Source organism: Hylobates moloch, unplaced genomic scaffold (genome assembly GCF_009828535.3).
Source record: "Hylobates moloch isolate HMO894 unplaced genomic scaffold, HMol_V3 SCAFFOLD_8, whole genome shotgun sequence".
Lineage (NCBI taxonomy): Eukaryota > Metazoa > Chordata > Mammalia > Primates > Hylobatidae > Hylobates > Hylobates moloch.
This window is the reverse complement of record NW_026652283.1, coordinates 96171392-96195933: the sequence shown is the minus strand read 5'-3', so window position 1 is coordinate 96195933 and position 24542 is coordinate 96171392. Positions and strand designations below refer to the sequence as shown.

The 24542-nt window shown below is 41.9% G+C and overlaps 1 protein-coding gene across 1 annotated transcript in view; it reads right to left on the bottom strand.

Annotated features, from left to right (window-relative positions):
- SUSD5 (sushi domain containing 5) overlaps window positions 1-24542 on the bottom strand; it is a 67680-nt gene that overhangs the window by 34392 nt on the left and 8746 nt on the right. Inside the window, exon 3 of the mRNA XM_032162203.2 lies at window positions 21958-22076. Within this exon, the coding sequence (XP_032018094.1) occupies window positions 21958-22076 (119 nt within the window). The remainder of the gene's footprint in view (window positions 1-21957; window positions 22077-24542) is intronic.

The following is a 24542-nucleotide window of genomic DNA, read 5'->3' as shown; positions in this document are numbered from 1 at the left end:
TTTGGTAGCACACATTATTTAATCATTAGATATTTATGTTGGTTCCAATTTTTCATGATTATAAATAATGCTTCAATGAACAGTCTCAAATGCACATTTTTGTACCTATCTTATTTCTTTAGGATAAACCTCTAGAAGTGGAACTGCTGCATCAAAGTAACATTACAATTAAAAAAAATTCAAATTCTTCTAATTTTACAGGTTGTTTTCCTTCAGTCCTTATGCAGTCAAGTTACCTAAGAAGCATATTGCTTAAAAGAAGATAGACTTTGGGAGGCCAAGGTGGGTGGATCACGAGGTCAGGAGATTGAGAGCATCCTGGCTAACACAGTGAAACCCTGTCTCTACTAAAATACAAAAAATTAGCTGGGCGTGGTAGCGGGCGCCTGTAGTCCCAGCTACTCGGGAGGCTGAGGCAGGAGAATGGCGTGAACCCGGGAGGTGGAGCTTGCAGTGAGCCAAGATTGCGCCACTGCACTCCAGCCTGGGCCACAACGCGAGACTGTGTCTCAAAAAAAAAAAAAAAAAGAAAGAAGATAGACTGAGAAATGATGAAAATAGAAAATAAAAAATACTACTTGTGCTTTAAGCCACCTTGACTGGCCTCGCAGCTTGTAGTTTGGTAGCACTTTCTTTCTTTCTTTTTTTTGAGACGGAGTCTCATTCTGTCGCCAGGCTGGATGGAGTGCAGTGGTGTCATCTTGGCTCACTGCAACCTCCGCCTCCCAGGTTCAAGCGATTCTCCTGCCTCAGCCTCCTGAGTAGCTGGGACTACAGGCGCGTGCCACCATGCCCAGCTAATTTTTGTATTTTTAGTACAGACAGGGTTTCACCATGTTGGCCAGGATGGTCTCAATCTCTTGACCTCGTGATCCGCCTGCCTCGGCCTCCCAAAGTCCTGGGATTACAGGTGTGAGCCACCGCGCCCGGTCAGCACTTTCTTAAAGACGCCCATTGCTATGCATATCCTTTCATATGAGAGAGATTTTGAATGAAGAAGTGTGTGGCTGTACTTCAGGAAGACAGCACAGACTGACACATTTTGACCAAAACTACCTTGACTCTCTGAGTCAAGGAGCCTAGGAGATCAAGTGCTTATTTCACCTATACGGCAAGTTGGGACAAGCAGTTATCTGAAACCCTTGCCACAAATTCAGATGCACCCTCTGCAGGGTGAGTAGGGGAGAATCATGTAGGTGAAGAATGAACCAAAGTCATCCACCTCAGTTATGTCAGGCTGGACCAAATTCCAGCTGGTATCTCAAAGGCAAAAGGCCTGGACTTTCCACCTTCCTCAGCTGCCCATGACTCATGCTGGATGCCCCACTGTTTTCTTCCACCAGGATCTACTGGAAGGCTGTTCAGCAGACACTATGAAAGGACCGATTAATACTTTCAGTCTCACATAAATCTATCTCAGGAACACAGGGAAACTGTTTTAGAAGTAGAGAAGGAGGAACTTCAGGCTAAACTCAGATCCCACCAGACTCATGAGATCTTCAGAATTAATTTTCAAAACGATACGGGCTAGAATCTGGCTCAGGAAAACCACAATAATGCTGCTGAGAGTCTAGGCACATAAACCATATGTTTCTGGATTTCCCGCAAACATTCAAGACAGGAAACACACTTCTGAGATGGTGTGATTCAGAAGCTCCAGTACAACAGTGCTATGCATTAACACAACCAAGTGCGTGCCAAAAACACCACTCATATCCAGGTGCAACTTGAATTAGTTCCTTTCACTAATCTTCCCATCTTGAACCTCACAAGGGAGCTATGGAAAACAGCTGGCTACATACCTGGACCCTGTTCTCCTCTCTAGGGAAACTTACATTTGGTAAGTGTACTAATAGTCTTTTTTTTTCTTTTAAATTATACTTTAAGTTTTAGGGTACATGTGCACAACATGCAGGTTTGTTACATATGTATACATGTGCCATGTTGGTGTGCTGCACCCATTAACTCGTCATTTAACATTAGGTATATCTCCTAATGCTATCCCACCCCCCTCCCCCCACCCCACAACAGGCCCCGGTGTGTGATGTTCCCCTTCCTGTGTCCATGTGTTCTCATTGTTCAATTCCCACCTATGAGTGAGAACATGCGGTGTTTGGTTTTTTGTCCTTGATACTGCTTTTCGATTATTCTGTAGATAGAAATTGTGGTTTGTGAACACAGATTTAGGACCTGGGTTTCAACTATTTCAACCTCAAGAGATATATCTATTATTTTTCCTTCCAAGAAAAGAAGATTTTATCTATCAACCAAATGTTTATTCATAAGCACATTTATTTCACTCATTTTTCAATCTAAAAGGGCACATTTGCCTGCCAATCAGGGCTTCTGATAACCAGTGTTTCCACAAAGAGTTTAGAACTCATATGAAAGTTGATGCTTTTATTCTGAGAAATTGTTGACTTTCATCTTGACCTTTGAAATTTTAAAGAAGAGCCTGCAAAACTCAATTATTACTTTGCAAGCCAAAAATGTAAAAATTCTGAAACAAATGCTTGATCTTTTCTCCTTCCTTTTGGTGTTACATAAGCTATGTGTCTTTAGGGCCCCCTGCTAGCTCCCTCCAACTCACTCCACAACACACAACCAGCATTGTCCTCCCCAAGAATAGTTAGTTCTTACATTCCTCTACATCCGTGGTTCTCAAAGATGAACATGCATCAGAATCACCTGGAAGGTTTGTAAAAATACATCTAGCCCTCCTTTTGAGTTTCTGACTCTGTAGCTGAGGCCCCAAAATTTGTATTTCTTGAAAGTTCCTAGGTAATGTTGAGACTGCTGGTACAAGGACCACCCTTGGAGAACTGCTGCTGTAGATCAAAAGCCTATCCTCAAAAACAGGCAAAACCTATATATGGTGATAAGAATCGGAATAGAGATGGGCCTCTGGCTCTGCTGGAGTAGGGAGGGGCAGAAGATTATTGGAAAAGGGCTCCAGGGAACTTTCTGGGGTGAAGGAAATGTTATATATCATGACTGGGTGTTGATTTCACAGGTGTATACATTTGTCAAAACTTGTCAACTTTAGATTTGTGCATTTTACTGATGTAAATTATACCTTAATGAACTAAGTTAATTTCAAAAATACCTCCCCTTAGAAAAATCTGTAATTTATTCAGCATGAGGTATAAGTGACTGAAAATTATTCACAACCTCTCCGAAGGGATACTTCATGCCTTAAGATAGTGATTTCCAACTTGTAGGGATTCTACTAGGGAAGCAATATAGTATTTGCAAGATGTAGGCAAGTTCATATGCAAATAAACCCTGTGTCAATCAATCAATAACTCTAAATCAATTACTAATACATGGAAATCTACATACTACTCCTTGAGTTTCTCCTCCTAAAAAATTATTTTAAAAATCTTCTGGCCAGTTGGGCGCGGTGGCTCACACCTGTAATCCCAGCACTTCGGGAGGCCAAGGTGGGTGGATCATGAGGTCAGGAGTTCAAGACCAGCCTGACCAATGTGGTGAAACCCCCTCTACTAAAAATACAAAAATTAGCCAGACGTGGCAGCACATGCCTGTAGTCCCAGCTACTCGGGGACTGAGGCAGGAGAATCGCTTGAACCCGGGAGGCAGAGGTTGCAGTGAGCTGAGATCACGCTACTGCACTTCAGCCTGGGTGACAGAGCAAGGCTCCTTCTCAGAAAAAAAAAAAAAAAAATTCTAGAATGAAATGATATAATGTTCTGGATTTGCTTTAAAATATGTCAATGGGAGAAGAAAGCTTTAGGAAAAAAATCAAATTTTTCCTTTAGCCTCACCAGTGACAACCATTGTTTTTGTTTTGAGAAGTGTTAAAAGTTCTTTATTTGATATTACACATAAATCACACTAAAATGCCTTTCAATAAGTAAAAAGAACCATTTTAGATACAAGGAATTCTAATTAGATTGGCATAGTTAAGACCAAAAATATAAAGTGCACATTGCTACCTTATCTTCAGCCTTTGCCTTTAAGATGCAGATGAATACAAAACACAAGCGAGTCTTGCTTCATTCTGAGACAATGAAGGAATTTCCCCAGTATTTAAATATATTCACATAACCAATTATATAAATCTATATATAAAACCAATCTCCAATAGATTTTAAGATGACATTCACCATCTTTGTGAAAAGCTGACCATTACTAGTGAAGTCCAATCATCTCTTTAAAAGGGGAATAGTGATCGCATTTACTGGATTGGAATTACTATTCAAATTCAAAAAACCGAAAGTACTCATTTAACCACAAGCCAGTCTTAGTTAAATCAGGACTGCCCAACAAAAATATCTGTCAGTCACTCATGATCTAAATTCTGGTATATGAGATCTATTAAATTATGGTACACATAAAAAAGTCATAAGACATTTCTGTTTTGTAATAAATAAGCAGTGGCCGGTCGGGCGTGGTGGCTCACACCTGTAATCCTAGCATTTTGGGAGGCCAAGGTGGGTGGATCACGAGGTCAGGAGATCGAGACCATCCTGGCTAACACAGTGAAACCCCATCTCTACTAAAAATACAAAAAATTAGCCGGGCATGGTGGCAGACGCCTGTAGTCCCAGCTACTCAGGAGGCTGAGGCAGGAGAATGGCGTGAACCCGGGAGGTGGAGCTTGCAGTGAGCCGAGATCGTGCCACTGCACTCCAGCCTGGGTGACAGAGCAAGACTCCGTCTCAAAAAAAAAAAAAAAAAAAAAGGCAATGGCCAATTAGTACTCTTTAGTAGCTTTTTTGAGATAAGCTATCAAGTCTGCCCTTTCTGACTTCTTCTTAATGTTCGCGAAGATCATTTTTGTTCCAGGGATATACTTCTAACACGGTTTTCACTCTTTCAGTTTTACACACATACACACAAATACATACACGCAGCACTATGCTATATAATACAATATAACCATTTTGGTTTGTAGCTTGTTAATTTAACACCATATTGTGAAATTTTCCCCTTATCAACAAATATTCGTATTTTAAAAATTTATTGTAAACGACTATATATTATTCCATTTGTATGGATTCACCATAATGGGCCCGCTATGGTGGGACACTAACTTTGTTTCCATTTCTTCCTTACTAAATAATGAACATTGTAACATACCTTTATACTGAGGGAGTTCAGGAAATGCCACCCAAAAATATACAGCTCTGTTTGTCATGCTGATTACTTCAAACTGAGGGCACTTGGGGGACAGAAGATGCAGGCAGAGGCCTTCTCTGGGCTTCCTTTGTCTGCCTAATGACAGATCCTCCAAAAGGAACTCAGTTGTCATGAATCCCCTCCCCAGGAATTTCATTAACCAGAGAAGATTTACTCCAATCACAGCAAAGGACCTAGACATACTTTGTTACACCTACTTTTCTGAGGGCTCATTCATCTTTCCCCAGAATCATTTAATCTCCCCCAAATTGTCTACATTCCCCCACCCCGGCCCATCAAACTCCGCTGTGAATACCCAAAATCCAGTAAGATTTAGGAGCTTATATACCTCTTCATAGAGCTTATTATGTGCCCTCTTGACCCTCTTCATAGAGTGTATATAAGCTCCTAAATCTTACTGGGTTTTGGGTATTCACTTTTCTTTCCTGTGATGCCCTGTGCATATAATAAATTAGTATACCTTTTTTTTTTCCTGTTGATCTGTTTGTTGTCAATGTTCATAGACTCAGTTACTGAGCCCTCAGAGCATAGGAAAATCTTCCTTCCCCTACATACTGGCAATACTAATATCCTTAGAATAAAATACTCAAAGTGGAATTGATGGATGAAACGGAATATGTAGTTTTTAAGCTTCCGATAGGTTCTGCCAAGTTGAATATGAGTGTTTAGGAATTTACACTCAGGCTGGCTGGGTGCAGTGGCTCACTCCTGTAATCCCAGCACTTTGGGAGGCTGAGGCAGCAGGATTGCTTCAGGCCAGGAGTTTTGAGAGCAGCTTACGCAATATAGCGAGATCCCATCTCAACTAAAAAATAAAAAATAGCCAGGCATGGTGGTGTGCGCCTGTAGTCCTAGCTACTCAGGCAGCTGAGGTGGGAGGATGCATTGAGCCCAGGAGCTGTATGTAGTGAGCTATGATCAAACCACTGTATTCTAGCCTAGGTGACAGTAAGATCCTGTCTCTAAAACACCAAAAGAATTTATATGCCTACAAGTGGCATATAAATTTGCCCGTTTCCCTTCAGAACACTGAGTGCTATCATTCTTTGTAAACTTTGACAATTCTACAGGCTGACAAAGTGATTTCTTATATTAATGTGCGTATTTTTTTTTTTTTTGAGACAGAGCCTTGCTCTGTCACCAGGGCTGGAATACAGCGGCGTGATCTCAGTTTACTGCAACCTCCACATGCTGGGTTCAAGTGATTCTCCTGCCTCAGCCTCCTGAGTACCTGGGACTACAGGCATGTGCCACCACGCCCAGCTAATTTTTTTTTTTTTTTAGTAGAGATGGGGGTTTTGCCATGTTGGTCAGGCTGATTTCGAACTCCTGACCTCAAATGATCTGCCTTGGCCTCCCAAAGTGCTGGGATTACAGGCATGAGCCACCCTGCCTGGACTAATGCACATATCTTTAATTGGCAAGAGAGTTGAATATTTATTGACCGATTGTATTGCTTCAAAATACTTCTCTATTGTGGTCTTTATCTTTTCCTTTCAATCTATAAGATATCTACATATATCAATATAACAATCCAGGCTAGGTGCAGTGGCTTATGCCTGTAATCCCAGCACTTTGGGAGGCCAAGGCAGGTGGATCACCTGAGGTCAGGAGTTCAAGACCAGCCTGACCAACATGGTGAAATCCCGTCTCTACTAAAAATATAAAAAATTAGCCAGATATGGTGGTGCGTGCCTGTAGTCCCAGCTACTTGGGAGGCTGAGCCACAAAAATCGCTTGAACCCAGAAGGTGGAGGTTGTGGTGGGCCAAAATTGCACCAATGCACTCCAGCCTGGGTGACAGAGCGAGACTCTGTCAAAAAAAAAACTATATATATATATATCTCTCTCTAATAATTCATTGCCTTATTTTCCCATATTCATAACCAATTAGCCTAGTACTATCAAATAATCCATCCATCTTTTTCCCACTAACTTGAAGTTTCACCATTCTTACTATACACTTATATATGTTGGGTCTATTTTGGTGTTTCCAGTCTTTTGCACTGAAGTACATGTCTGTTTGTGTCTCAGTGCCAAACAACCGTTTTTTGCTATCTGAGCCTCTTACATTATTGAAATAATGGCAATAAGTTGATAAGACTGAAGCAAGCAATGGGGGAGTCACAAGCGATGAAGCTGCAGGGAGGCAGGCACGAGTTCATGAAGGGCCTCATAAGCCAGGTAAAAAGTCTGGAATTCGTCCAGAGGAGAACAAGGAACCATTAAGGAGTTTAACGCAGAAAATAACATGATCCCCTTGGCGGTATAGAAACAACACTATTTGCAGTGTAGACGATGCATTGAGGAAACATGCCTGGAGACTGGAGGACCAGTGAGGAGGCCATTTGAGCTGTCCAGGACAGCAGCACAGGAGCCAAATGAGGTGCAGAGGGCAGGAACTAGGTGGATCTGGGAGATACTGAGAAGGGAAGTTTTTACAGAACATTTAACTAAAAGGTGTTAGGGGTGAGATGAGGATCAGGGCATAGGAAGCTGAGGGATATGAGTATAAGTTTGGGACTTGTGGATTTTGATGGGCCACGAGCAATGCCCACAGGTAGCTGCATATATGGAATTCAGGGCTTTAGGGGTCTGGGGAGGATATTAGGCTTGAGAAATGATTTGAGATTAATGGGCATTTAGATGAAAACTGAAGGCTTTGAAGTGTTGAGTGAGTGAGGAGAGATGAGGGTGAAACCACCTTTGCAAAAATTATGACAATGAGAAATGTCTACCATAGGAAAATTATGACAGTGAAAGAAATCTGATCTAACCGACTCTATCTTGCTTCTAACCTACAAACTGCCCTTGTTCATTCCTGGGTATAGGCCAAACTAACTTTGTGAAGAATTTATAGTGTAACATTGAAACAAAAACGATAATAGCCCCTCCCTGAAACAACCCCCCCGCCATCACTTGCCTGGGGACCAGACTGCCTTTGCAAAACTAACAAAGTGGCCACAAGATAGAAATTATGGCCCAGGAGACATGCGGCCAGAGGCCTCAAGGTTCCTATCCTCCCCAGTTGCTCCTATGAATAATATCAGTATTGTAAAACCTAAGATTGGTGTTTGAGATATTTCTCAGACTCTGTCTTCTGATGGACCAGCTGGTGCCATCCAGACCACTAAACTGGCTCATCTGGTCTTGTGGCACCAACCCAGGAACTGACAGAGCAAGAGGACAGCTTCAACTCCCTATGATTCCATCCCTGACCAAATCAACCAGCACTTCTCATTCTCTTGCCCCCTACCCATCAAATTATCTTTTAAAAACCCTAAAGCCTCTGAATTTTCAGAGGCTGATTTGAGTAATAATAAAACTCTGGTCTCCCATTTAGCTGGCTCTACGGGTATTAAACTCTTTCCCTATTGCAATTCCTCTGTCTTAATAAATGCGCTCTATCTGAGCAGCAGGCAAGAGGAACCCACTGGTTGGTTGGTTACAAGGGGAGATGAGGGCCCAGGTCAGAGCCCAGAGGAAGTGAGCAGAGAAAGAAGAGTTCACAAAGGACATCACTATAGCCAGACATATACAAAGAAAACCTGGTGCAAGACAAGGCAGAACATGTTTCAAGGAAGTGTGTGGTCAAGTACTTAAAGCTTCAGAAACAACAAGCAAAGGGCAGGCTGAGAAATGGCCATGATATTTAGCCACAGAGAAACTACCAGTAGCCTTGGTGACAGTAGTTCCACTTAAGTGATAAGGCAGAAACCAGAAGGCAGTGGATGGAAGAATGAACAATGGAAGGTAAGATAATGGAGGCCATGAGTGCAGAGGATTTTGAGGGCTATGAAAGGGAGGAGAGAGATGGGATGGTAGCTAAAGGGATACGGGGTAACGGCTTGATGAAAATATGAATTATTAGTAAATAATCACTTTCTTTTTTTCTTTGTTTAGCTCAGAGGCAAGAATAAATAATCACTTTCAGCTGGGTGCGGTGGCTCACACCTGTAATCCCAGCACTTTGGGTGGCTGAGGTGGGAGGATCACCTGAGGTCACGAGTTCAAGGCCAGCCTGGCCAACATGGCAAAACCCCATCTCTACTAAAAATACAAAAATTAGCTGGGCCTGGTGGTGCAGACTTGTAGTCCCAGCTACTCGGGAAGCTGAGGCAGGAGAATCGCTTGAACCCAGGAGGCGGAGGTTGCAGTGACCCGAGACTGTGCCACTGCACTCCAGCCTGGGGGACAGAGTGAGACTCTGTCTCAAAACAAACAAACAAACAAACAAACAAACAAACAAACAAACAAACATCACTTCCTAAACAGTTGTAAGTGGTATTATTTGTTCTGAGTCCTTAAAATAATTCCCTCCTTTTTGAAATGCAAACTCTTTTCGCTTGTCCTATAATTCTTCTCTGCTTGCTTAGTCCCCAATTAATCAGTGATGTGCTGATAAATATTAAATATTAACAACCAGCTCTCTTGGGAAGGGGAGAAATTGCTGGGGGATGGAGGTAGGAATGGCTGTTGTGCAGGTAATTGACAAGGTCTGAGGCAGTGCACAATAGACACGGTCTTAATGCAATTTCTGGCTCACAGTTCTAGATAAATTCAAACTAAAAAAAGAGCCTGAAGTAATTGAAGATAAGTAAAAAGATATATGCATGAAGATGTTCAATCATGGTATTTATTATAGTGAAATCCATGGAATTACCAAAACGTCTAATAACAGGAGAATGTTTAATTTATAGTACATTCATATAATGGATTATTATAGCCATTCTTTGAAGCATATTCAATGTCATGGGGAGATATAGAACTATATCCATATAAATAAAAAAAAAAAACAGAATGCAATCTTATATGTTGTTCATATAATCCCAATTTAGTAAACTAAATAAAACATGTAGGGAAAGCAAAAGACTGATGCTAAAATACTTGTATTAGGGAAGACTGGTTATGAGAGACCTTAATTTTCTTTATACTTTCCACTAAAATGACCACATATTCATATTTATAATAGAAAATCTATTATAATTATAAAAATGGAGCTAATGACATTTATCTCATAGGGTTGTTACTAGAATTAAATGAACATATGCCTTTCCCAGTGCCTACCACATGCCTGGAACTTGATAAGGTCCTGAATAAAAACAAGCTCCATTTCCCATATAAATAGTTGGAGACTGATGGTCTTTTGAATGGCCCTGAATGGATCTTCAAGTAATGATGGTAATTGAATACCCATTGTCCTTAAACCAAATAAAGCCAACCACACCATGGCTAAATTGGAATTGAATGCCACCTTGGGCCATGAAAAGGGGAAAAACAAAATGCTCATAAAAAGATAAAACCAGATATGAGCCTGTATTTGCCCACTATTGACATAGCAGTAATGGTCAGTGATGGAGGCTTGGTTCAAGGTGAGAAGAAGCCAGCAGAGTTGGGAAAACAGAGGATTACTGATGGATTCTTGGGGTTGGGCTATGGTCCATGAATGCAGCAAAGAATCAGTTTAATTTGCAATGGTGATTTGCTGGATGGTTCCCCTTTCCCTGACACACACAAAGGTTCCCCTTGCCCTAACACAGACAACGGCTGCGTCTCTGGATCTGTCAGGACATCTTTGTTTTAAAAAAAAGAACTTCTGTAGAGAGCAGGGGAAAGCACAGATCCACATGTAACTACACTACCATTCTCACACTCTCTACTTTTCATAAGCAGGGCTCCCTGGGAAAGTTTTCTTCTAAGTCAATAGGGTTGGCTGACCGTATAGTTTATCATCCATATAAGGACACTTTTGAAAATGAGTGGGACCCTGGTTAATCATTACCAGCACAAGAAAGAACTATCCTGAGCAAACTGGAAGGCAGGGCCCCCTAACATGAGCATCGTACATTCCAACCCAAACAGCAGTGCCTGGGAAGGTAAGATATTCAAGAGTAAGAAGAAAGGAGCACCTCAGAAAACAAAAAGCCTGTAGAGTCTGGGTTTGAGTCCTTGCTCCCCTACTTACTTTGGACAAATTACTTAACTTTGTTGTGCCTCAGTTACTCATCTGTAAAATTTGAATAATAGTAAATTCCTGCAGTGCTGTTGTGAGGATTAAATGAGTGAACACAGGGTACTACAGCAGGTGTTAGCTATTACTATTTTCCCCCTGAGGTTGAGAATCTGAAGCAAAGCCCACAGTTAGAGCCGCAGCCTCAGGGTCAAAAAAAGTGGTGGAGATGTCTGCATCAGGTTTAACTGGATCTTGGGACTTGCTGCACAGAATTGGGAGAGGTGGGGACAGGAATAGGAAGGTGCATGGGTGAGAGGTCTCATCTGCACCTCCCAGGAGCTGTGTCACTTGAGACAAAGCATCAAATCTCTCTGTTCTTCAGTTTCCTCATCTGAATAGAGGGAATGATAACACCCTGCCTACAGTATTGCCTCGCTGATTAAATGAGATAACGTTTGTGGTAACACTCTGGAAAAACACAATTTTGGAGTTATAGAATATAACTGTAAAGCTGCTCAATAAGTTTTTTCTTGTTCTTTTTTGTGTTTTAAAGTATTATTTATATAAATAAAATTCACCAATTTTAAGTGTACAGCTTAAGTCAATTTTGCTAAATGTATCCAATTTTATAACCACCACCACAACAGTCAAGGTATAGAACGATTCTTAAAAGCCATATTCTACTTGCCTTTGGCCCCAGACACCCTCCCCTACTCCATACTACCCCAAGCAACTATTAAGCTACTTTCGCTCACTGGTAGTTTTACCTTTTCTAGAATTTCATTCAAATGGAGTAACACAGTATATATATTTTGTGTTTGACTTTTTTTCATTTAACTTAATATTATAGAGATTCATCCATGCTTTTGCACGTATTAATATTTCATTCTTTTTATTGCCAAATACTAATCCATGGTATGGATATACCACGTATTTTGATCCATTCATCAGTTGATGAACATTTGTGTCGCTTCCAGTTTTGGGCTTTTATGATAAAATTGCTATGAACATTTGTGTGCCCATTTCTATGCGGTCATACACTTCTCTTGGATCGATACCCAGGCATGGAATTACTTGGTTGTATGCATATTAGCTGTATACATTATATATATATATATATATGTGCGTATTAAACTTTGCAGAATTATTTTGAAAGAAATTATGGGTTGATTTATTGAAAACAGTGTAACATCAAGGTGAAGAAACCATACTATTATCACTTTATGTTGTTAGAGTTATGTGGCACTAGATACTAATCACAGTCATAGCTCATACTTATTGAGATGTTACTCTGTGCTATGCACTAGGCTAAGTGGCTCACTTGTATTATCCTACTCAGTCCTCTTGACAACTCTATGTCATGGGTTCTAATATTATTCCCAAGGCAAGTAAGTGGTAGAACCAAGATTCAAACCCAGGGATTCAGGGTACAGAGCCCATGGTTCTAACCATTGTGCATTATTATTGTGTTCCAGGTGTTGTTTCCTTTGAGAACACCATGGTTTAGCTCTGATTCACTTTCTTGTCATAAACATGGGGCTTGGTGGACTTTGCAAAAAGGACAAGTTTGGGAGTTCCTCATCTACTGGACTGTACCACTAGCAGCCAGAACGATTTTCAGAAAATGTTCAAAAAGTGCATCCTAGCTGAGAACCCTACAATGGTTTCCTGTTTCTCCTAAAAATTCAATCCAATATTCTCACCCCTGCATATCCGGCTCTTATCCCAACCTGTTCAGCCCTATCTTGGATCACTCTCTCTCACCTGAAACCATCTAGGCTCACTGTTTTCTCAAACACACCAAGTTCTTTCCTGCCCGCAGTGTGACATGGCTACGCAGCCTGGTCTCATCTCCCAGACCCACAACACCAGGGCCAGAGGACTGGAAAATCCACAGGAGATGTGGTGCACTGCAGAGGAAACATTTTACTTGGGGGAAAGAGAGTTAGGAAGAATCACCCATATTTCACCCACCCCTGGGACACTGAAGTCAGCAAACATGGGCTACAGGAATGTGAACATGGTGCACCCAAAATATTGAAGAAGGCCCAGTTCTAAGCACAGACCCTGGCCTCAAGAATACCCATGTAAAAGATAAAAGACAGGCTGAGAACAGACATATAGAAGGGAGATATTCTAAAGCTACATAAGAAATGCAATAATGCATGCGCACTACTAAAAAAATCAGAATATACAAAATATAGAGCATGAACTATAAATATCTCCCTTCAGTCTCACTGCCACTCCCTTTCTAGGGTGTTTCTCCTTCAGATGTCTTTTTTTCTAGGGGGGAATTTCACACACACACACACACACACACACACACACACACACATGTTTACACATATACACAAAAATAAGTTTTTTTGTTTGTTTGTTTTTGAGACGGAGTCTCGCTCTGTTACCCAGGCTGGAGTGCAGTGGCACAATCTCGGCTCACTGCAGGCTCCGCCTCCCGGGTTCACACCATTCTCCTGCCTCAGCCTCCTGAGTAGCTGGGACTACAGGCGCCTGCCACCACGCCCGGCTAATTTTTTGTATTTTTAATAGAGACAGGGTTTCACCACGTTAGTCAGGATGGTCTTGATCTCCTGACCTCGTGATCCGCCTGCCTCGGCCTCCCAAAATGCTGGGATTACAGGCGTTAGCCACCACGCCCAGCCAAAAATAAGTTTTTTAAAGAATAAATTGGATTATACTATACATATTCTGAGACCTGCATAATATGTCTTAGAAGATTTTTCATGTCATAGCTGTCATTCTGCTATAGACTGAACGTCTGTGTCCTCCCAAAATTCATACATTGAAACCTAATCCCCAGTGTGATGCTATTTGGAAGTGGGACTTTTGGGAGGCGATTAGGCCATGCTATGGTTCAAATGTTTGACTCCTCCAAACTTCATGTTGAAATTTAATTGCCATTGTAACAGTATTAAGAGGTGGACCTTTAATAGGTGATTAGGCCAGGAGGGCTCCACTTTCATAGGTGGAACTGGTACCATTATAAAAGGGTGAGTTTGGTTCCTTTCACTTTCTGCCATGTAAAGAAGGCTCTTGCTAGATGCTGGCATCTTGATATTGGACTCATCAACCTCCAGAACTTTGAGCCAATAAGTTTCTGTTTATTATAAACCACCTAGTCTCAGGCATTCTGTTATAGTCGTACAAGACAGAGCAAGACAGATCATGAGGGTGGAAACTTCATGAATGGGACTAGTGCCCTTATGAAAGAGACCTCACAGAACTGCCTCACCCCTTCTACCATGTGAAGACTCCACAAGAAGAGAGTTATCTGTGAATTGGGAAGCGGGTCATCACAGACACCAAACCTGCCAGTGCCTTATCTTGGACTTCCCAGCCTCCAGAACTGTGAGACATACATTTCTGTCATTTGTAGCTACCCCATTTATGTCATTTTTAAATAGCAGCCTAAGCAGAAATTGGTAACAAGAAGTGGGGGGTTTGCTGTAACAAATACCTAAAAATGTGGATTCAGCTTTGGAATTAACAGGTAGAAGCTAGAAAAGTTTTGAGGTGCAAGAATGTTTTAGGTGCTTCCTCTGCAGTGCACCACATCTCTTGTGGATTTTCCAGTCCTCCAGCCTTAGTGTTTTGGGTCTAGGAGATGAGACCAGGCTGGGTATCCATGTCAAGCATGCTAGAAAAAGACTACATTGCCATGAATGGACCATTGAGGGCAATTCTGGTGAGGGCCCAGAAGGAAAAGAGAGCTGTAGAGAAAGTCTTCATCTTCTTATACAATACCTAAATAACTCTGGACAGAATGTTGGTAGGAATATGGACAATAAAGGCCATTTTGATGAGGTCTCAGATGGAAATGAGGAACATGTTGGCGAACATCAGCAGAAAAGCAATGCTTTTTATAAAACGGCAAAGAACTTGGCTGAATTGTGTTTGTGTCCTAGGGTCTTATGGAAGGCAGAACTTGCAAGCCATGAAATTTAATATTTGGTTGAGGAAATCTCTAAGCAAAGTTTTGAAGGACTGGCCTGGCTCCTTTATTGTTGCTTACAGTAAAATTTGAGAAGAAATAAATGACTTAAAGATGAAATTGTTAAGCAAAAAGGAACCAGAACTAAAAAATTTGGAAAATTCTCAGCTTATCATTATTGAAAACAATGAGAAACCCTGTTTTGGAAAGAACAGCATAAAGGCCCTTTCTAAAAAGGCAAATAACAGACTGCTACTAAGTGACTCTTGCAGGTCCAGAGGCTGCTGTGGAACAGCATGTAGGCAGGTATCTCCAAGTCCATGCTCAGAGGTCATGTGGACCCTCACTGGATCAGCAGAGGCTTAAGAATAAAGTTGTCCCTGGGTGCACCCAGCCCTGGGCACATATGTATGTGTCTGCAAGGCAGGGCTTTGAACTCCTCCTCACATTTACCACATGCCAGAAAACCAAACCACAAGTCCCTGACCACACGGACAGGTCCAGAGTGCAGCCCCAGCTCTTCTGAGTCGCACAGAAGTGGAGAAGTCTGTCTGGGTTGTTGGTGCCCATGGCCCCAGGCCACAAAGACATCCCAGAGATATCTGCCTCTGGAGCCAAAAGACCCATTGGCAACATTTCTCTGGCTGCCCAGACACTTGGCATTCGTGGAAGCTGGCTGCTGGTGTATCAGGACTGGTCTAGCCCACATTTTTGGAGCAGAAGACCTCAGGTCTGAGAAAACAAGACCTGATGCCCACCCAGGCCTGGCTGTGTGGATGGCAGGAGAGGAGGCATCACTGCTTACTGTGATGGGGATTATTTGGGCTGCCCTCTGCAGCCACCTCAGGCCTGCCCAGCAGCTACTCAAGCCCCCAAGGATGTGCTGACCCAGCCCACTCTCCCAGAGCTCTAGTACAATGGCGCAACCACAGCTATTCTCCCAAAGCCATTGGTATCTTTAGATTCCTAGCCCTTGCTACCCCTGTTCTTCCTTTCCGCAATGTTCTATCCTCACTTCCCTACCTACTATCCCCTCAACTTATCCATCTCAAATGCCACTGCTTAGGAAGTCTCTCTAATAACCTTTCTCCTTTGTGTCATGGAAAAATATTCATCTCTTACCTATCCCGATACACTGTTAACTCCTTGAGAGAGGGGAGAAGTTTATCTATCTGTCTGTCTGTCTGTCTGTCTATCATCTATCTGAAGCACCCACCAAGTCTGAGCATTGGACTTTGCCTGACCCTGGACAAATAAATGAACACATAAATGACTGACAGCAGGTCCATGGTAATGAGCTCAGAGGCTTTCACACTTCCCTGGGAGACCCTGAACTAAGTGTTCTCTATCAGCTGTACCAACCAATGCAATTAATTGGTTCCAATCTGGTATCACAGCTGGAGAATTTCCCCAAAGTTATTCCTGAGACACCAGGCCTTCACCAGGCAGCCCTGGAAATTAGCTACTCTCAAAAATTCCTGATCACTCACCAAGACAGGGGAGCATCCAGCTCTCTTTTTGATGACATGAAGGAAGGGAATAATTTCACTCCTGTTTTTAAAGGCAATAGAGGCAATCATAAAGTATGCAAGGGAGGAGGAATGCAGTACTAAGAAGGTGAAGTGGGCTGGGGAGAGGGAAGCAAGACCTGTCTTAGATGGGGAGAAACAGAAGCACACACTGAGTGGAGCCTTTCAGGGCAACAGAGGGTCAGAGGAAAATCAAAGCCTCCAGACCCCAAGCTGCAGACCCCACAGACAAGCTGCCAAGAGAAGCAAAGCCAGAAGACCCAAGTGGAGGCAGCTTATTTCATCAGAATCCAGTTGGTTAAAAATAACTTCACTTATTAGTTTAAGTGAGATCACCACAGGGCTGGAAATTCACTGTCAGTGAAACAAAAATACTGAAAGGAAAATGAGAAAAGTCTACATTCACGACGAACTTTATAAAGAAACACAGGAGGAAGCTGCCTGAACATTCCACAGGCTCTGTTTTCCTTCTGGGCTCTTTATGAGGCACATGTCTGCCATTTTTGGAATTAGTACTCTTCATTCTTCCAGTCTTGCCAAAGAGAAGCAGCTTAGCGCCATGCAGCATCACTGGGAAAAAGGCAAGCTTTGGAGGAATACTGCACAGGGGCATCTGCTGAGCTGGACCTCACCTACACTCACGCGGGAACCTCACAGCACAGCCTGTTCTCCTCTGCTTCCGCCAAGGCGCTGCACCTTCCTTAAGCAAACAGATTTCCCTTGTTGACTGTGCTGTCAACAAAGGCTCTACTGAGGAAAAGCAGCAACTCTGCTGAGAAGGGCGGAGGGCCTTGCAGGAGCCGTTTACATGCTCTTTCTAAAGGAGAAAAGGCAGAGGGACAGGGATAGAACTCTCTGAGTAACTGTGGGAATCCATCCTGCTTTTCTGTTAAGCCCCAGGAGAACAGTCCTGTAGCCCCCATGCAATCTCTGCATGCATTCCTGCGTCCTCTTCATGGCTCACCTGAAGCTTCCTCACCAATTAGGCCCTGCAGGGCCAAGGCTCCTGTCTTCCCTGTAGCCCTTGCCCTGTGCAGCTCTTGCCCAGGCTAGGTTGGGGGGAGCTGCTCTGGGACGCAGGGCCCTCGAGCACTGTAACAGTGATGAACCACACATAATGCCCGCTCTTTTCAAATGGCATCCAGTCTTCACACACATGCCAACAGGTGTCACGGGAGCCTCGGCACGTGCCTCATCTAAAGCATGCTGCTCTACTCAGCTCACGCCTGGGCATGAGCTCAGGGGGCCCAAAAGCTGAGACGACATAGATACTCCGCCTCTGGAATACATCCGGACAGTTTGCTGCTGAGCTTTCTGGCGGCATGCCCTCGTTGTGCCCGGGTCTCCACACCCTCCAATTCCAATTGGCTCCCTCCAACCGGGCCCCCATGACTCAGCGTTATTTTGTTTCTTAGGTTTATTTCTGCCTGCTGCTGTTGTTGTTTTTGCTGTTTTTGGAGAAGTATGTAGACCATTTGTTGTTGTTGTTGTTGTTGTTTGAGAGAGACATAGGGACCCACTCTGTTGCTCAGGCTGGAGTGCAGTGGCATGATCATAGCTCACCGCAGCCTCAAACTCCTGAATTCTAGAGATTCTCTCACCTCAGCCTCCAGAGTAGCTGGGAATACAGGGTGCGACACCATGCCTGGCTAATTTTTTTTATTTTTTGAAGAGATGGTTTTTAGGGACAAAGCGGCATCATATCTACAACTTACTCTCCAATGGTTCAAAAAAGAATTATAGATACACATATATACATATTTACATATGTATAGATACACATATATACATATTTACATATGTATATATACGTATCTTGCTATGTTGCCCAGGCTGGTCTCAAACTTCTGGGCTCAAGTTATCCTCCAAAGTGTTGGGACTACAGGCATAAGCCACAATGCCCAGCCTGAGCTTTTTGTTTTTGTTTTTTTTTTGAGACAGAGTCTTGTTCTGTCGCCCAGGCTGGAGTGCAGTGGTGCAATGTCGGCTCACGGCAAGCTCTGCCTCCCGGGTTCACAGCATTCTCCTGCCTCAGCCTCCCGAGCAGCTGGGACTACAGGTGCCCACCACCATGACTGGCTAATTTTTTGTATTTTTAGTAGAGATGGGGTTTCACCGTGTTAGCCAGGATGGTCACGATCTCCCGACCTCGTGATCTGCCCACCTCGGCCTCCCAAAGTGCTGAGATTACAGGCTTGAGCCACCGCACCCGGCCTGTTTTGTTTTTTTGTTTGTTTGGTTTTTTTTTTTTTTTTTTTTTTGAGACAGTCTTGCTCTGTCGCCCAGGATGGAGTGCAATGATGTGATCTCGGCTCACTGCAACCTCCACCTCCCAGGTTAAAGCGATTCTCATGCCTCAGCCTCCTGAGTGGCTGGGATTACAGGCATGCACCACTACATCTGGCCACAACCTGAGCTTTTTGAGATTTTAAAATTTTATATAATTTCAAAGTTACATAAACATTATAAAAGCAAGGAACCCACACTTTATGCAGGTTCACCAATGTGTTTTCATTTTCCCCTGTTTGCTTTATCATTCTCTTCTCTCTCTTCCTCTCTCCACACCACACACACACACACGTATGTGTGTGTATACATATATATGAATATGTATATATGTGTTTCTATAATTCTTTTTTGAACCATTGGAGAGTAAGTTGTACATATGATATCCCTTTGTCCCTAAAAACCTTGGTGTGCATTTCTAAAAACAAGGATATTCTCTTATATAACTGCAGTAGTTATCCAAATCAGAAAATTTAAATGTTGATACAATACTATTATTTAATTCATAATCTGTATTCAAATTTCATCAATTATAGCTATTTTTTCCTAGTTCAGGATACAATCCAGGATCATGAACTGCATTTCATTGACAAGTCTTTTTGGTCTATCTTAATCTAGAACAGTTGCTTAGCCTTTTTTATTCTTGACATTTTTAAAAAAAGAGTAGGATGTTCTTCAATTTGAGTTTGGTTAATTTTTCCTTGTGATTAGATTCAGTTACACATTTTTGGAAGGAATACGCATAAAAATGAATCACTGAATCAATGTGTTCCTCTGAGTGCAATGTATCATACATATTGAGGTGCCCATGACTCAAATCTGGAGTCACTATCATGACATTGACTTTGGTGTCCTATAGGACATGAATGGATGTTCTCAACCTCTGGCTTCATGCACTACAGTTGTGGGCAAAAGGGGCACACACTTGCATACACATAACTTGCTTGATGGTCTGTGAGGTGGAAAGCCCAGGCTGGCCTGTTGGGTGAGGAGAAACACATGGCTTAGCTGCCCTTGTCACCCAAGCCAACGGCCAGCCAACTCCCAGAAGCAAGGGTACCTAGCTAACAGCAGCTGACCACAGACTTATGAATAAGTCCCACCAAGACTGGCAGAAAAGCAACCAAATTGGTGGTTCGCAAAATTGTAAGCTAAATAAATAGTTGCTATTTTAAGCCACTACATTTTGGGGTGATATGTTAGCTGGCAAAAGCTAACTGATATATCTTGTTTATTGGAGAAAGAAATAAGACTCAGAAGCCCTACATTATTTCTTTGACATTACTGAAGAAAAACGGTTGTCCTGTTTTTCTTCTGGCTCTGTCCTGTCTCCCTCAGGGATATGACCCTCTGTTTATGTTTAGAAGTTAAAAGATTATTTAAATTTACTAATATGGGCCAGGCGCAGTAATCCCAGCACGTTGGGAAGCTGAGGCAGGCGGATCACCTGAGGTCAGGAGTTCAAGACCAGCCTGGCCAATGTGGTGAAACCCCGTCTCTAATAAAAATACAAAAATTAGCCGGGCATGGTGGCAGGCGCCTGTAATCCTAGCTACTCAGGAGGCTGAGGCAGGAGAATCGCATGAACCCAGAAGGTGGAGGTTGCAGTGAGCCGAGATCACACCACTGCACTCCAGCCTGGGCGACAAGAGTAAGACTCCGTCTTAAAATAAATAAATAAATAAAAATAAAAAATTTACTAATGTGTGTGTGTGTGTGTATGTGTTTTAAGAAAGAAAATAAACCACAGATACTGCTCTCCCTGGATTTTTTGAAAACCAAGTCACATCTCTCAGTTGCTTGACTGGATCAGTGATGGCAGAAGACTCTCCCAACACCCTTCCATAGAAACCAGCAGATGCAGAGCCCTTCCTAGAGAGGGACCCCAGAGCAGAAGGCTCTTAGGGTTCACCATGACTCTTACTTTTACCAACTCCTCTGATCCCTTTCCTGGAGATAAGGATTTGGTGCCTCTGGGATGCAGCCAAACGGTCTGTATTTTCAACAAGTTCTTCTGGTATTTCACATCATCAGGGGAGTTTGGGAAACACTGCATTACAGAAAGAGTTCTCAACCTGGGCTGTACATTAAAATCACAGGGGAGTTTTAAAAAACCCAGAACATTTAAATCAGAATCTTTAGCGCTGGCACTGAGGCATCAGTATTTTTTAATTACTCCCCCCACCCCTCCCCGATGAGTCCAGTGTGCAGCCAAGAACCTGTGCTCGTTTCTACGACTGATTAGTAAGAAGCTTGCTTCCCCCTCCCCATTCACATGAATATTCCTTTTTCAACCACATGTATTTCTGATAACAGAGGTGTACTTACTTGGTGCATACAAAATGCTGCCCTTGAGGCTTCTTTATGATTTTCTCCTCACCACTCAGCTGATTTCCCAATAGGAATTTGAATTTTCCTTACTGTGAGCAGTTCCCTAAATCTTATAAATTTCCTTTTTGGGAAAAAGATATTATTTTCTTTTTAGTGTACTGTCCAATATGAAGACTGGAGGGCAAGCTTTGAACATCAGCAGCCGTATCAGATGCTGCCAGGGCTCTGCCCACATTCCCTAGACACCTTTACCATTCCCATGCACAGGGACTCCTGGTAGGCACCTTTGCCTCTTTGTTGGAAGGTGGCACTCAGGCTACTGGAACCTTTTGCCTGTGCACACACAAAAAAACAGAAGAACCCGGGAATTTATATCTCCTGAAGCAAACCTTCACCCATGACTGACAGGTGTGGTATAACTACTCCAGCTCCCTCACCCCAATCAGAAAAACTGTGGTTACCTACATACACTATCTCCAGGGGTTTCCTGAGTGATTGAGCCAAAGTTACCCGGCACCTCACCACCACTGTGAATTTCACTTAATATTGCACCGAAGCTTGACTCCCTTCCTTGTCTTGTCCACTTTCCCACCGCACTATTGGCTTTTCTTTGGAAGACTTCCTGATAAACTATGTCTAGTAAATCCTCACTTCAAGGTTTTCTTCTAGGGAAACCAATCTAATATAGCAATCCCCAAGAGCACACCCTCCAGCACCTTTAAGAAGACTCTGGCACTGACCTTCATCCTTAATACAAAGGGCACTGTATGTGCCACCAGGAACTGGGTTGCTCTCAATTCTCACATCAACAGCTCTCATGATTTGCTGTTCTCCACTTCCTTTGCTACACACAGTTGTTCTGAAATAGACAAAAAAGGCACTGAATGAGGAAAACTCTGGGTTGAAAATAATAAGGAATAATTCTCTTCTGCTGTCAGCTCCGAATCAGCAGAGATTTTTCTGATTCATGAGCTCTGTCTGAAAGCATAAATCTGGACACATTCTCCGCAAAAAAAGGTCTAAATTCAGAAATACAGGTGATGCTTCAGTTGATGTTATAGGTATCAATTCGAGTTTCAAAGGCAATATATTGTTGATCTCTTCTAGATTATGTTGGTTTTTATTTCATAAAATTCTGCTCTTTTCTTTTTCTTATTTTGCTGTTCTTCAAATTTCTTTAGCTCTTTAGTTCATGAAACTTCAACTTTTTTCCTTTTCTAACAAACATTTAATGTTTTAGATTTCCTTCTAGGTATAGCTTTGGCAGCACCCCATGAGTTTGGATATATATTTTTTTAATTAGTTCTAAATATATGATAATTTCCATTATAATTTTTTCCCATAATTTATTTAAGGATATCTTTTCTAAACAGCAAATACTTGAATTTTTTTTTTTTTTTTTTTGAGACAGAGTCTCGCTCTGTCACCCAGGCTGGAGTGCAGTGGCGCAGTCTCGACTCACTGCAAGCTCCACCTCCCGGGTTCACGCCATTCTCCTGCCTCAGCCTCTCTGAGTAGCCGGGACTACAGGCGCCCGCCACCAAGCCCAGCTAATTTTTTTTGTATTTTTAGTAGAGACGGGGTTTCACCGTGGTCTCGATCTCCTGACCTTGTGATCCGCCCGCCTCGGCCTCCCAAAGTGCTGGGATTACAAGCGTGAGCCACCGCACCCGGCCGAATACTTGAATTTTTAAAAGTTCATCTCACAGTCTCTGTTTTCTAATTGTAGCCTCTTGTCTACTTATACTTAATTTAATCATCAATCTAATTTAAATCTGCTTTTTATTAGTTCTGCCCATTCTCTCTTCCTTTCCTCTTCTTTCTTTTTTCCCACTTTGGATTATCTGAATTCTTCTTCTTCTTTTTTGGGAGAGTATTCTCTTTTTTCTCTGTATTGATTTGGAAGTTAAATATCCTTTCTCTATTTTCGTCAGTGGTACCCAGAAGTTACAACTTCTTTGACTTATTGAAATGTAATATTACTTTTATCATCTTCCCTAATAATACTACTTGAAATACTTAAAACACTACATATGAATACACTTAAAATACTTCCCACTTATATAAATAATTTTTTAGTATCCAGTGTTACTATTACTGCTTCAGACAATTACATAATTTCAATTGGTCCACATATTTACTCCTTCCATTTATTCTTTTTTGCCTCTCCAGTCTTCTTCATGCAATATTTTCCTCCTGCCTGAAGAGCACTTGTTAGTGTTTAAGTGCAGATTGGATGTAATGAATTCTCTCACCTTTTGTCTGTCTGAAAATGTCTTTATTTCACCTTTATTATTGGGAGATATTTTTCACTGGGGATAAAATTTTAGGTTAGCAGTAATTTTCTTTCAGTACCTTCAAAATATCAAAAGTCTTTGGGCTTTCATTGTCAGTTTATTATTGCTCCTTTAAAGACAATCTCAGCATTTTTAATTTTTAAAAATATTCTTTTCTTCATATATGATTCTTACCAGTCTTACCATGATGTGCCTAGCTGTGAATTTCTTTGTATTTGTCTTACTTGAGCTTTGCAGGGATTCTTGAATCTGTGTCTGGATGTTTTTCTTCAATTGTGGATCATTTTCATATTACTTTTATTCTATTTTCTTTTATCTTTCTCTTCTTTTAGAATTCAAATTATATTACATCTTCTTTGTCTTTTACCCTTTGTTGTATAATTTTTCATCTTTTTTCCCTCTGTTATTTATTCTGGATATCTTCCTCTGAAATATTTTCCAGTTCACTAATCCTCTCTTTGGCTCTTTTTTAAAAAGTCTTTCCTTTCTTTCCTTTCCTTTCGTTTTCTTTCTTTCCTTCCTTCCTTCCTCTTTCTCTCTCCTTCCTTCCTTCTTTTCTTTTCTTTCTCTCTCTTCTTTCTTTCTTTTCTTTTCTTTCTTTTTGAGACAAGGTCTCACTATGTTGTGTAGACTGTATTTAAACTTTGAACTCCTTGGCTGAAGTGATCCTCCTGCCTCAGCCTCCCAAGTAGCTGGAACTACAGGCATGCACCACCATGTCCAGCCCTCTTTGGCTCTTTTTAATCAGCTATTAGGTCTATCCATTAAGTTCTCAATTTTAGTCACTGAATTTTTCATGTCTAAAGTTTCCATTTGGTTATTTTTACAGTTTCCACACTCTGCCAAAATTCTCCTTCTCATCTTTTTATATCTTTGAACATGTCAAGGATAGTTATTTTAAAGTCTGCATCTACCAATCCTAATGTCTGGAGTTTCTATTACCTATTGTTTCTTCTGAATTTTATTCTACTTGCTTTGTCTCCTCATGCAACTAGTTATTTTATATTGTGTGACAAATCCTACATTGG